The sequence below is a fragment of the Cyprinodon variegatus genome, unplaced genomic scaffold (genome assembly GCF_000732505.1).
Source record: "Cyprinodon variegatus isolate N-32 unplaced genomic scaffold, C_variegatus-1.0 Scaffold216, whole genome shotgun sequence".
NCBI lineage: Eukaryota > Metazoa > Chordata > Actinopteri > Cyprinodontiformes > Cyprinodontidae > Cyprinodon > Cyprinodon variegatus.
This window is the reverse complement of record NW_015150669.1, coordinates 62,498-77,864: the sequence shown is the minus strand read 5'-3', so window position 1 is coordinate 77,864 and position 15,367 is coordinate 62,498. Positions and strand designations below refer to the sequence as shown.

Below are 15,367 nucleotides of genomic sequence, written 5' to 3'. Positions count from 1 at the left end.
TTTTCCCTAGGTTGTATCAGGAAGATCCTGCCAGACTCCATTTTCTGTTCTTTGTTTTAATAAACTTTTCCTTAAACTGATCTAACTGTCTCCATGGTTGCCCTGATTCAGAGTCGTTCTTCTCTCATTATGACAACATTATCAAGAATCAGGAGTATGTATTGTCCTTATATAAAAATAATAACATTTCTTTGAGACATCATCTAGTAAGCCTCATATACTATAAATATACTACAGATATACACACAGACACTAATAGAATGAAAAATGTATAGTAATAATAGGCAAAATTAGCATCCCTAGGGGAGACCATTTGAACTCCTCTGAGAAAAATAAGAATTGCTTATAGAAGGTAAAAAGAAATCCTTGGAGGAAAATATTTGTACATTGCATCATGTAAAGTAGAATCAACATTGGCAATACCACTGATTTTAATATTGTTAATATAGCTTTGGTAATAATAACTGAAATATGACATTGCAAGTCATTCTTCTAATACTTAGTTGTAGTTATTTTGAACCAGAAGAGAGATTAAAGGTAAAGGGGGTGTCAGCATCAATAAAATTTTCCCCCCAAAGGGGGACAATTTGGTTTTCAGCCAGGCATTTATTATTTACAACACAACATAAAAACAACAACTCAGAAAAAAAAGAGACCTGATTTCTCTGGTTACAAAGGAGCTCTCTAATCGGTTGCTTATTGTACCATGAAGCCTTAATACCTTCCCAGAGGGAAGAGGCTGAAACTTAAGGTGGAGAGGGTGGTCTGGAAAATGTACTATAAGCTTAACAAGTTACCAAATAAAGTTAACATAGAAATAGTTACAATACAGTGAAACTGCAAATCTAATTATAAAACTACAGATTTAATAAAAACATTTTTAAAGAGGCTTATTGTTTTAATTAGCCTTAAAATATTTAACTTCCTTAAAAAAATAGAGTCTATCTTGTCCTTTTTGCAGATGTATCAATGTTTTGATTATAGGTTAGGTTATATTGTTGTACTAAAATATTTGTAATAATATTTAATTATTTTCATTTCATTAATATTCTCGTCATTTATTGATGCTCAGAGTGTATGACAGGTTGTGGCAGGAATTTGCAAAACTAACAGGAACTCATCCTTTTCCCTAAGCACTAAATCTAAAGAATGGATAGCATACACTCCTAAAGCTACCAACAATAACTTAGTAAAATTTTCAAACATTTTTATTGAAGGTTGCATTCATATCAGGTGGTACAGTGTCTGCAACCTGTCATGCACTTTGCGCCTCAGTACAGAGGTATATTTGCAGAGGGCTTTGACCCATTCATATTAGATGAGTTAGGAGTGAGGATGATTGAGGCTTTACCCAAGTCAATGTTCATGTCCTTTGCTTTTTAGTTAAGTTTCAAATTGTTTTTTAACACACCACTGAACTAAGTCATTGACCATGTGTTTAGTCTCCACATCCTGCAAGAGATTGACGGACCCTTTTACCAGAAAGAAACCTCAATAGTGTGAGCAGCCTTCTTCCAAGGATGACTGCGGTTTAAGGGGAGAGAAGCAGACATAAAATGTAAGAGTAAACAAGCACCACAGGGGGCTCTGTCCAGGAAAGAAACATTTAAGCAGATGAGCTGTGAGACAGTTTTCATGTTAGGGGATGAAAGAGCACACATATATACAGTTAGACACAGTAAAAGCTGAGCTCATTGTTATGTTTAGGAGAGAATCAAGACAAAACTGAAAAACATGCCCATTCCATTATCTATAATAGAAAGTGCTGATGGCAGTATTCCAGCTGATATTTCTCTCCAGGAGGGAGTCAAGGCCAAACAGGAACAGACCAGAAGAAGCAGAGAGAAATAAACTTATGGGTTGAACATAAAATACTGCACAATAAGTGAATGGAGGTAAAATGAAGCTGGATGATGAAAAGTGGTCCCTGTGTCCTCTAGCAGCCTAAACCTATAGCAGAATAAGAATAGAAAGCAGCTTTGGATTACCTAACCATTTCAAATTAATTTAAAATTTGTCCTTCAAATGTTTTAATTTCTGACGATGTCAAGATTATCAGGCGAAAGTCATAGTGTTCTATAGGAACTTCACATTTAGGTGCAGGAACAATAAACTTTTTCCAAATATTGGAGGTTTTCTGCAATTTGATGGACAGTTTAAAAGTGTAGGCTGGTTTATTTTCAATATGCATTGCACTGCATTTATCATTAAACAAACAATAATACTCTAGATATTTATAATGATTATTACTTTAGGTTTTAAAAATATTGTGTCTTTAAATTTAATAATTTTGCTTATTTTTCTTATAGAATTCTTTTTCTCAGCACTTCATCTCCTACAAAAAATATTTATATGTAAATTAGAATATTTTTTATATATGTTTTTTTTGTCTTAATAAGCACTCTGTACAACTTCTGTTCATATTAAAACTGCTTGTTAAGAAATGTTCATGAAATAAATAAGAGTGACATTAATAATTTGGGACAACAAACAGTTGTTTTAAGCTTAATATTTATGTTTTTGGAATATCAAATATTTTCTTCAATTTTGCCTTTTGTTAGGTACTAGTCTGTAGCTGAGGTGGGTAGAGTGCCAAAAAATTGTCGCCATGCTTTTACTAATTGAAGAGTAAAAAGTACCAACTATAAATATAAATACTAAAATACTCATCATATTATTTGACAAATACAGATAAAAATTTAAAGCTATGTGCAAATTATGGCATTTAAAGATTATGACAAAAAAAAAAATTCAAAACAAATAATTAAAAAAACAGAAGAAACCCTTTTCACAGATATTTTTTTTTATCTTATATTTATGAAAACTGCCACCACCCGTATATATTTATCCTACTTGATCCCCAGATTTAACCGAAAACACTGATGGAAGGTCCAATCTGGTGATCAGACAACATTTGAAATAGGTAGATTTTGTTGATGTGTGTTCTTTTTAAACTTTGGATAAGTAATGCACTTCTGAATGACATTTATATAAACCCTTTTCTTTTTTAATCAAAAGATAAAGGTTATCATTTTTCCTTTCTTATAAGTAAACAACAGCTTCCAACATCGGGTTTGAAATCGGTTAATGCTCAAAAACATTATATTAAACAGAAAATGAAAACAAAGTATGAAATTGTACTACCATTAATTTGATATACATGTACAGTCTTTAAAAAACCTTAGCTTTTCAAAAATCTGAAACCAGGGACTGGCGATTAATACTCCTTCCTGATTCAAAGCCAGTGTTTAACATATTGTACCCTAAACTGGATGATTGGCTGAAGACTGCCAATTGTGTTCTGTTTCTCTTTCACACTGTCTGTCACCACTGAAGCACACTGAGTTGAAGTCAAAAGGCTGCATGTATCAACAGCAGGGGCTCCTTAGATAAGTCCCCTGGATCCTCTCACTGACAGCTAACTCCCTCTGTGTTGTATCTGCACACAGACATAGATACACAAAAAGTACACAAAGTAATCATGCGCCAAGTATCTGGTGGAACTTTGTGCCAGTCAGTAAATCTGGGACAACTGCTACAACTTGCAATGCCCATACTCCCATGCAGATAAAAACCCAGACGGGGCATGTGTGGAGAATCAAATACAGACGCTCTGCAATCAGTGATGTTATGATTATGCAGTGCAAAAACCCAGAGCATTATGATGAATACTTATATGTTCCCTACCTCACACAAAGTGACCCATATTGAGAAATACTTTTAGAGAGTTTGGTAGTGCCGCTATAAAAATAGCTTGTGTAAACACTTTTATTACTAATTAGTGCCAAAGTAAAGCTGGCTGTCTACTATAGAACTGTTCACTAAAGAGTCTGTATTTGCATTTGTTCAAGCATTTTCAGATCGGCATCTGATTACAAAGCAATTTCCCAACATGGCAAGGCTAAAATATAATATTTTAATTTTGGTTTTTACACCGATGTCTGATAACAATACAAATACATAACATTATAATTTTTTTTTATTTTTTTTATTGACACTGTATATAGTAAGAGATATTGGGCCTCATGCAAGAACCGTTCATACAATCAATTAAACGTAGAAAAATGTCCTATTCCCCATTTTTCTACATTTCTAGTCTTTTCTCAGTTGGCAATGCATTTTACAAGCTCTCCAGACTTCACGTAGGAATCAAGTCCGGAAATAAAAATGTTTTTCTGTTGGTCAATACTTGCAGCTGACATATTGGTATCCAGAGGACATGGGTTTAATTTTTTGTCATCTTGTGAAAAGGAAGAACAGGGAGAGAACAGGCTACTATTGAAATAACATCTGGAACAGGAAAATGGATGTAAAAGTTCAGCAAAACGCTCTAATTGTGAGACTTGCATTAATTTCAATCCAAGCCACCTCCTTGGCTCTGTTATTATACTTAATGTGGCATATTTCAGTTTGGGTATGTCTGACGTCATTGAATTCAAGTTTTACCGTCAACATTTTATATATGTTTATATGTTGTAAGAGAGATGGAGAGTATGGTGAAAGGATAGCAGATGTGTCCTGGGGATGTACAGTACAGCTGTATTTGTATTAAAAGGAAATGTATCACAGCATTGCTGTTTTGGTTAATCTTGAACTCATTAAGTATTTAAAGTGTATGTTGCACTTCTTGCCTCTGTCAGTTTTTATTAGCTGTTTTTGTATCAATTTATTTTTCTTTTTATATTATTTTTATTGTTTTATTTTATTTTCACTTCTTAAAAACTGACCAAACTGTGTCCATCAGTTATTAGATCAAACTGAAATAGCTGTTGCAAACACCCAAATATTTAGAAATAAAAATAATTTAGAATAATAAGGGTGCCCAAACGTTTTCATATCACTGAATATACCTGTGGTGATAATAAAGAGAGTAGACGTAGTTAAGGTTTTGGTTTGTTAAGTTCTTATTCAAAAAGATTTTAATCTTTCCCCATGTCTGTCTAGTGTTGGTTTTCATTCTTAACACTTTGAGCCCACAGTGGCTGAGCAGTGTGCACTTTTCTACACTTTTTTTAGATATTTTCCCCTTTACAAAGTTTTCAATAAAAGTTTGCTGCTTCTTTGATGTCTGCATGCAACACATGCCTAAAAATATAATGCACTATAACTGAAAATAAGGCTAAATTACTGGGGTTTTTTTAAGTCTAATGTTATATTTGTATCTTTTATATTGTTTTCATCCGCTGTTATTGGAAAAATTATCATTATTTACAGAAAAAAAAAAAAAAGCTTGAAAACAGTCTGTGTTATCGTACTCCTTGTACTCTCAGGGGCCAGGTCACAGGAGCAGCCGTTTCAGCAGAGACATCCCTCTCCCCAGAAGCCTATTCCGGCTCTGCTGGGGGAAGTCAGAGGCATTTCCAGCGCAGCCAAGAGATGAAGTCCCCTCAGCATGACCCGGGTCGTGCCCTGGTCCTCCTCCTGGAGGGATGTGCCGGGACCACCTCCCAGGGGAGAAGTCAAAGGGAAATCCCCATAAAATGTCCTAGCCACCTCAGAAAACGTGTTAAATATAGAAGTGCCACACTAATCTTAACCTCCCCTGAATGACTAAGCCCCCCACCCTTTATCTAACCGATTGTCCAGCCACCATGCGGTGAAAGATATATTCAGTCACTTGTATCTGGGATCATATTCTTTCAGAGATGATCCAGATTTCATGACCATGGGTTTGGGTAGGAACTCCAACCGGTAAAAGTTTTGCCTTTTTGTTCGACTCCCTCTTTACCCCAATAGACCAGTTCAGTTTTTTCCGGTCAAGATACAAGGCCTCCGACCTGAAGGACTTGATCCTTATCCCTGCCGCTTTGCACTTGCCTGCAGTTGCAACTGCGCATGCTGTAGGTCTTGGCAGGAGGGAGCCAGCAAAATCATTGTCATATGTAAAAAACAAAGAGGAAATCTGCCCAATCAAATGCCACTGACTCCATATTCCTGCATCAACCCCCAAAGGGGATATGAAAAGACATTTTGAGATGTCTTCTCCAGGTCCATAAAAACACATGTGGACCAGTTAGGCAAACTCTCTTGATACCTTGAGCATTCTGCAAAGGGTGTAGTACTCATCATGTGTTTGAAACATGGGAAGAGAACCCCACTGGTCCTCCTTAAGCAGATGTTAAACAATAATCTGGACTCACAGCACCCTGGCATAGGCATTCTTGGGGAGGCTGACAAGTTTGACCCCTCTACAGTTAGAACACCCTCTCTTATGGAGGGAAACCACAACCACAATCTGCCGGTCCAAGGTTTTTGCCTCTGCAAATACCTGGATGGTGGAACAAATAGCCATGCAGGACGTGCCTGCTACCTCTAGAGTCCCACAAGCATGACAGGACTCCTTCTCCAGCTTTAATGCATCCCTTTCAACCAGTGTCCACTCCCGAGTTCAAGGGTTATGGCCAAAGCTACAGGCAGCCGTGTCAAATATAGAGGAAGAGAACATGTTCCACTCAAACACCCTATCCCCAGCTTTCCATGGAATTTGACAAAACCTCTAACAGAAATTGCAGTTAAAATGTTGCTGACCAAGGTCTCTGCCAGACATTCCCGGCAGATGCTCACTAATCTCTTGCGGCTGCCGAGTCTGTCCAATGTCCTCCTCATCCTGCATAATCAGTTCACCACTTAGGTAGAGATTGTTGGACAGCTCTGCCCCTCTCTTCTACTTAGTGTCCAAGAAATGCTGCCAAAGGTTGAAAGATAGGACAACAAAGTCAGTTATTGACCCTCTGGCCTAAGGTGTATTACTAACTTGAAGAATACATGCAACCTTTTTGGAAAGGCATGCCACTGATCTAATTGATTTCATTATTCTACATGAATACCTTTTACCAGAAAAATGAATAACAGGAAATAAATCATACAATAAGCATTTGTGGTTACCGCATATGATACAAACTATCATCTCTAAATTATCTCTTGTACAGCAGTGTAGAAAATTTAAAAATGCCAAAAGGTTTTTTTTTTTTCACTTGCAGGATCACAATCCTAGCTAAACCCTGTCAGTGACACAGTTTCTGAATTTGAATATTTATAAACACTTTGATTACATCATCTCTTAAATCATACACCTTTATGCATGTCTCGGGTAAACAGTTTTATGCTTTTTTTATTCAATTAAATAGATCCAATTACCTGTTGATGACATCAAAGTTCCTTTAATCTAAAACCGTAACTATTAAAGCAGAAAAGATATCCTGCTGAGAAAAAAGCAAGTTCTAATCTTTACCATTCATCAGCCATTTCTCTGTTTTATTTCATCTGTGAAAAGTGAACCATGTTGTTTGCTCACACCCCCAAAGAAACACTGAAAAAAAATCCCCCTGAGCTCTCAACAATCTCCTTCTAATGTTCAAATGATTCCCTCACCGAAGTAAACTTTTTTTTATCCATCTTTAAAATAACAATTAGAAAAAAAAGATACATAAAGTTATTTTGCTATTATTAAATAACCTCACATTGTATTTGATACTGTTCTGTAGTGAAGCTGTTTATGGATTCAGAAAGGTTGACTGACCCCTTGTTGAAAAAGAATGCACTCTGTGCTGAGTGGACAGTCCTTGAATTGCATCTCCTTAAAAAACTTTATAGTTTCCTTGTTTATCTCAACTTCATCTTCCCCAAAGGAGACTGACTAAATTCAAACCAAATTCAAACAGAAAACACCAAAACATGAAACCTGACTGTGAAGCTAGGTAGGATAATCTGCATTCTTAAGAGTAAAAAATGTAATCCTAGGCAATATGCTTTTCAGAATATCTGGATTTTTTCTTTTCAAATCTTTATTTTCTGTTCTCATATACCTCTTATTCAAAATGCTCTCTTCCTCAAAATACAGACACATTCTAACCTTCATAGTTGAGTTTGAAGCCATGAGCTGAAACGGCAAAGTCGCTGGTCAACCTCAAGGAAAAAACGTTTCCTGTACTGGTGACAGGCGGAGGAGCCTGGAAGCCTGTTAACCTGAAGGGGAAGGCAAAGAAAAATGTATTAACAATAATGCAGAACCAACATTTTTGTAAAAACAAAAAAAGGAATCATTAAGAATTGCTTTGTAATTAAAAAAAATTAAACTTGAGTAACGCCGATCAGTTTCACATTGAACAAGAAAAGCCACTGAACAGATTTTTACAGGAAAGGGGTTATAACTGTCACATTTCAGACTGCAATCCATTCAAAACCCATAGAATGTCGGTACAGTCACAAATAGTATGTAAGAAAACAGTATAAACTTAATCTTCAGTGAGCCAACATTTTGCTGTGAATGTTGTTTTTTTCATTGAACTTATGTGGTATTGTGATTTTTTTTCAACCTGAATTACCGATTTCTTTTATTTGCCGTAAGCTCTAACCAGAATAAAAAAATTATATATATACAAAAATATGCATCCAAATTGTAGTTATTAAACTTTTAGATAAAAATATTGCATTTGAGTGTAATCAACTCATACACTGTACCTTAAGCTGTATGTAACTTAAGACCAACTTACATACAGTAAAATTCAAAACAAATTATAACATAGTATGGTTTAATACAGGTAAATATCCAACACAAACACAACAAAGAAAAAAAGGTATTCCACAACAATTGCCTTGCCTTGAGATTAAAGATACAGAACAGTGCATTCCGATACAAATTTTTGGGCTGATATAAGACTGATTTCCAATTTTATTATTATCAGTTGGGATATCTCTAAAGAAAGGCTGAGCCTGAATGCTCAGTCAGATCTCCTAAATGCATAAAAAAATATACTGTATGATTAAAGGGGTTTTACAAAAACATATTTAAAAGGTTTTTGAGTAATCATTTATAGGAAATTCAATTTGTTTACAGATCAGCAGAAAAAAAAAGAAAGAAGAAATAAGGTAAGACCGTTTCAAATACTAAATGCTGCACAGCTGCACAGGTGGGCTCTCAGCTGAGAGATACCTAATTGAGGAAGGGCTTGAAGGAGGATATGGAGGCTGGATCTTTTTCAGGTCTGGAAAGCAGCCAAACTGTTGTGATGCTACTGCATTTTTTTTTCTCAAGGCTGCCAGTTCCCTTCCATTTTCTCTAAAAGTTTGTTCTTTCCTTTTCATTCCGCTTCTTCGAACAAGTCAACTTTTTCTGCAAAGATATTTCATTTTTTACTCTGCTTATAAGTTAGTCTTTCACATAGATTCTAAAGATGTTTTGTCTTAAATCCGTTTATAATGTTTAAAGGTTATTCCTTTTTTAATTTGACAACAAATTCTATTCCCTCCTATCATGCTTTGTTTTACTCCAACTTTTGTACACAACCCTTTTGAGTAAAATGCAACATTTTTAAGTAATAATTTTTTTTTCATTCTAAAATGTTTTTCCACCAACTGAATAAAAAGTCACAAGAGAATGTGCGTTATTTGCAAGCATTTGACTTAAACAACTATCATTTTAATTTTTAGCATATTTTACTTATTACACTTGAGTATTTTCTTCATCTTCCATAAAAAACAGGGACACAGTAAAATTAAAATTGCAAATTTCTGTTTCAAGTGCTTAACTTCTGATCAAACATCATCATCTTCACTATGATCTGTTTTGACATATTATGCTCTGTGCTCTACAGTGGTGGATTCCAACCTAATCCCCAGGGACCCCTGCCTTCAATGTTGTAGATGCATCTCTGCTCAAGCACAGCTGTTTCAAGTAATTAATCCTTCTCTCTATGCTACCTGCTAAAAATTTTAATCAGTCATTTATTTAAGTCGAATGGGATGCAATGAGACGCCTAAAACAACAAGGGCAGGAGAAACCAGAGGAGCAGGTTTGGCCTCTTCTCTTCTATAGTAAGCAATTCATATGCAAATATCTCTTTCTAGTAAAACAACTGGTTACACACCCCATATAGGCAAAATGCCATCATTGCATTTTGCCAAAAGAAATCAATATCAGCCAGTCTAAAAGGTTGCTTTTCATCTGTCACAATGATAATTTCCATTATAAAGTCAAATGTTTAACCTTATTTTATGATTAGACCATGTGTTAGTCAGTCTGGTTAGGATCAATACTCTCCCGTTTAAAACACGCTAGGCCTATCACAGTGTGCGAAGTGGGCTCATAATGCAAAAGCACTTTTTTGTAACCAAAACAGTCAAGATTGTAGCTGCAATGAAGCAATGTTTTAATGACGCTCTTCATTATTTCCCTAATAAGCAGTTATCAGTTGGAAATTTCCACAACTGGCAGCTGTAAAAGCTTCTCTTTTTTTTATATGTCACAACCGTAGTTATCTGATTTAAAATTGTTTACATGGGATCTTTTAGTCCAGCATTTGAAATTGGGCTCTTGCTTGGCTGGTCAGGCTACCTTAGGATACTGGTTTAGGGTCATAACTTTCTTGAAATGCATCTTCTGTCACAGCCATTTTGTTTCCAGACATTTACTGTACATACTAAAGATAAAAGCACAATTGAAAGTACAAACTGTAAAATGAAGGAAAAAAATGTGTTTTTCTAGAGAGCAATCTTGAAATAAGTAAAAATGTATGACATTTTATGTATTTACCCTTAATTTGAGTAGGTAAAGAACATGATCTGCCAATGTAAGGAGTATTTTCACCCTTAAAAACACATAATTAGATAAAACGCACTTTTCTTTTTGTAAATGTGAATTGCCTTGTTCCATTGACAAAGTGTCTCACTTACCTCCTCAATTCGAGAAAAAAAATACACATATTCCAAGAAAAAAATACTTAAATAGATTTTAATTTTTTGCAGTGCATATTTTTTCTTAACATTTCGATCCTGTTTTCTTAGCCTGCACAACATTCCCTAGTTTTATTTTTTTCAAACTAGTGAATGAAAAGTCATTTCTTTTACTATTGTTTAAGTCTTAGTAAGCCATAAGCCTTGTTGTTTATTGTGTTTTTATTGTTTCACATTTAAGCTATCTTTGATCACAATAATGCAAGACATCCTTTTGGCAATACACTATATCTTCCACAAAGATGGCACCCTTTTACTGTCCTTACATATTTTAATAACGGATAGCACAACATAAAACTCAATCACAGTAAACTGTTTCAGCAATTATGTCAGCTAACTGATTGTGCAGTTGCTAGATTAAGCATATGCAATGATTGGATCGGTTATTTAACACCAGACCTATTTTTCACCCCAAGAATTCCTAAATTTGGTCGTCACAGTTTTGGAAAAAGCAGGGTATTTTTTCTGTTGTTTTCTCTGCTTCTACTGTTGTCCTCATGGTGCTACTTGGGTTATAAAGGCTATTTTACATAGCTGTCAGTTTATACTTTATCAAATATAATATCAATAGAATATAACTCCCCTACTTCTTCTCCAGAAACTAATTTCCCTTACCTTCACTCCAGCAGAAGCACACATTCAGCACTCACAAACACAGCACTTGTTTTATATTGTCACAGTTTGAGTCTGACTATACATATTCTTAGTTTCAAGATTAAAATTAAAGCAAAATTATTTTACAGAAATTGAAATGGAGGTAAAAATAAGCCTTGTGGGTTCTGGCGAGTACCCAAAAGCATCTAATGTGCACATTATAGAGAGACATCACATTAGCAAAAGGAACTGGTTTAATGTAAGTGGATTGCTTTATTTGCTCTTTCTATCTCATATATAAAAACATTATGAAAAAGATTGTAACACAGTCCACCACAAAACTCTTGCTAATTTCATTGAGGGAGTCTTTCATTTCATATTCATTTGCATTGGATCATTTTAATTGCCAGTATACTAATATGTTTTTTGGATTAATATGGCCTTTTTCTTTTAGAAAAGAGAAGGCTAAAATATTCAAATAGTAAAACAAATAAATCAATAAATAAATAGAAAAGGGGGTACCACAGAGATGCACTTTATAGGCAAAGAAAAGTACCTAGTTAAGATGTGGTATAGTGTTGGTGTATCAATGAGCCATTGTTCCCTGTATTATGGATAACAGTTAAACACAGCTTCTGGTTTTGTAGTTTGGTTATTTTGGTTGTTTCGGTTGCAGTGGATTTGTTTGGGGTGTGGTTCTTGGGTAGGCCGCATCTTGTTTTCATTTTAGTAAAAAGGTAAATTGGTTTCACTGTTCCTAAAAAAAAAACCCCATAAATTAAAGATGTAAAATATCAAGCACATTGGAAATACTCACCTCTACTGTTTCCCTCCCCAATCAGGTGTGCACAGGACTGAACCATTGGGCAATTGGGGGAGAGGGAGGGAGGGGTGGGGGTGTGTGTTTTGTCAAATGTATGGTGTTTTCTATGTTAAGTTTTGAGTATTTTGTTGGGTTGAATTTAAATATTTCTGTTATGTCTTGATTGGTAAATGTATTACTTCATTACCTGTCAATTTAAAACACATTTCTTTTCTTCTTTTTGCAGCAATATATCCTTTTATAATGGTTTCTTCCAACTTAGTTCCACCTCTATATAAGAAACATGTCTGCCATTGTATTGTGTTGGTGTGGTTTGCTTGATGTGCTGCAGCAGAAAAATAAAAGATATGTCAGCTGAAAACTAGTGATGGTGAGATGAAGCCTCATGAGGCATTGAGCTGTTTGGGCAAATTGCATCTAATATCCCCACAGTTCATGAAGCTTCATGTGAACATGTCACCACCTAATGGTGGAGTGCAGAACTACAGTAATCATGATAAATATCAGATTTTTTTTTAAAATTGTTTTTCTTGTTTGTTTTTTTCCCCCCCTTTAAGTTCTTTTGAAATTGTTCACGATTTGTGTGTATAACAAGAGTCTTGTAAGGTTTTTTGTGTGAGTAAAATATCTTAGATGAGAACGATCTTTTAAGGTACACAATTTTTCTGTCCTTTTAGTTCATGCAGACATTGAAAGTGCTTGTGCAAATTGGGCATTGATGAGCATAATAAAAGGTGTTAGCCAACAGTTTTTTTCTTTTTTTTTTCTGGTTGGAAGTTAGTTGATCAACCAATCTTTTGGGTATATCAACCCATTGATAAAAAGTCAAATCTTTGCAAAAATACTGGTGAAGTAGCATAACACCTTTCAAAAGCCTAACTTAGGACTAGAACCAACAACCACTGGAATGGATAGAAAAGTCTTACATCTGATGGCACTCATAATAATAATAACTTGCTTAGAAAGCAATAGTAGTAAGTACTAATATTACAACTGAAACTAGTGGCTTGTTCAGATTCTGGTCATTATATTGTTTAATTGAACGAAAATTGTTTATGGCCGATCTGAACCACTTCTCTCGAAGTTCTCATGTAATATGGCGGTAGCGAGGCTTCAGACCTCATCGATTTTGGTCCCTCCCCTAAATGAAGTAAGCCTTGATACGCCCTCATGGGAACGCCCCCTCCACTACTCGACAAACCTCTCAAAGCCTCGGCTCATCTCATAACATCACTATTAGATATGCTTAAAGTCCAATAATGTAAATAGACCTATATGCTAAAATATGTCTTTATTTTACCCTATAAAAATATTTCATAGCTTGGATATTACCATTTAATTTTAAATTTTCTAAATAACCCTAATAAATATTCTTATTTTTAACAATCTTTTTATCACTCCTATCACTGGTAGATGTCAGCAACTAACTTGCATTGAGAATTGATTCGATCAGTTATACATTCAGATTCTGTTCATCTTACAGCCTATTTTGACAGACCCTCTGCCCTTTAAAAATAGTGGATAATTTATATTGTCTGACACAATTCCCATTGCAAATCCTCTCAACTCCACCATGAACACACCTAAATCAATAACAGCATGCAGATGTGAGATGTTCGTTTTCCCAGAGTATATACTGAAGGAAATTAAAGTTTCAAACACATGTCAAAGACAGTTTATAAACGGCCGCTGAGGGTAGAGAAGCGAGAAGGACAATTTGAACTAAAAGCACTGAACAAGAGATATTATAGGCTATAGTTCAATCAAATAACACTTTTGATATGCGGCATTTTGGGTTTTAACTATTGTCCATGGAACTCTTTGAAAGAACAGTAAAACCAGAATTAAAGTAAGTACATATAAAAACACAATAAAGAAAAGTAGTTAAGCAAATAAAAAAGTTGGACCCCAAATCTAAACTAATTACACTTCAGTTAACAGTTTACCTTCAAAAGTCACAGGCAGCTCTAAAGAAATGGGTTTTAACTTAGACTTGAAATAACTTAGGCTTTTAGCACTTTTGCAGTCTTCTGTGAGTTTGTTCCAGATAAGTGGAGCATAGGAACCAAATGCTGCTTCTCCATGTTTGGTTTTATTTGTAAGTGGACAGAGTAGGCTTGAACTAGAAGACCTGAGTGGTCTGGTAGGTTGATACGGATAACAAATCTTTTATGAATTGAGGTGTTGATCCATTTAGTGATTTACAGAGTAACAGAAGGATTTTAAAGTCTACTCTCTGAGCTACAGGGGGCCAGTGGACGGACTTCAAAACCAGGCTGATGTGCTCAAATTTCTTAGTTCTAGTGAGAACATGGGCAGCAGCGTTTTCAGCTGCAGCTGTCTGATTGACTTTTACGAAAACCTATGAAGACACTGTTGCTGAAATGAATTATATTAAACATAAGTTAATTATTTTATTTCTTTCTGATCCTGCTTGGACGCTAGTCCTTTAATTTTATTAATGTTTTTTTAGGTAATAAAGGGTTGACTTAGTAACTGCCTTTATGTGCCTCTGAAGTATCAGGTCTGAGTACATCATGAAGGCAAGGTTTCAACTTTAATCTGTTGTTTTTAGATGTAGTAGATGAAACTATTTGATACTTCTTGATTTCTCCTCCTTTGGTCCAAAGATTATTACCACAGTTTTGTTTTTATTTAGTGGAGAATATTATGGCTCATCCACATAGATCTGTTCTAAGCAACTAGCTCTGATGGGTTCATAGTCACCTGGTGGCATTGTGTTGCAATGTTGTGAGTTGACTGTATACTTATGCTAACTGATCTTGTTATTTTCTACAATCTGAGCTATGGGGAGCATGTAAATATTGAATACTCTGATTTAAAGTTCCCTACTGACACATAAAAATTCCTGTCCTTCAACTAAAATTTAAACCAGTCAAGTGCTTTACCATGAAGGCCAAACCAATTTTCCAGAAACTCGAATAAAATCAAGTGTTAAACAGTATGAAAAATACCGGCACTGTTGTTCTTCCACAATCTGAATTTATTCAGATGGATTTGAACACCTTCATCAGTACAGTACCTGTACTGTGCCTGGACTGGAAGATATCAGAGCAGCTGGTCATTGTTAAGAAGGGATTTAACTGTTGATACACACGTTTTCCAATAATCTTACACATTATAACTGAAGACAGCATTGGTACTGGAGTTGATGTAAAGATTGCATCCTAATACTGTACCTTTAATTATCTCAAAGAA

General features: G+C 35.1%; 1 protein-coding gene across 1 annotated transcript in view; it reads right to left on the bottom strand.

Moving 5' to 3' along the window:
* Positions 1–15,367, bottom strand: part of csmd3 (CUB and Sushi multiple domains 3) — a 414,963-nt gene that overhangs the window by 344,067 nt on the left and 55,529 nt on the right. Inside the window, exon 3 of the mRNA XM_015380485.1 lies at positions 7,853–7,965. Coding sequence (XP_015235971.1) covers positions 7,853–7,965 — 113 coding nt within the window. The remainder of the gene's footprint in view (positions 1–7,852; positions 7,966–15,367) is intronic.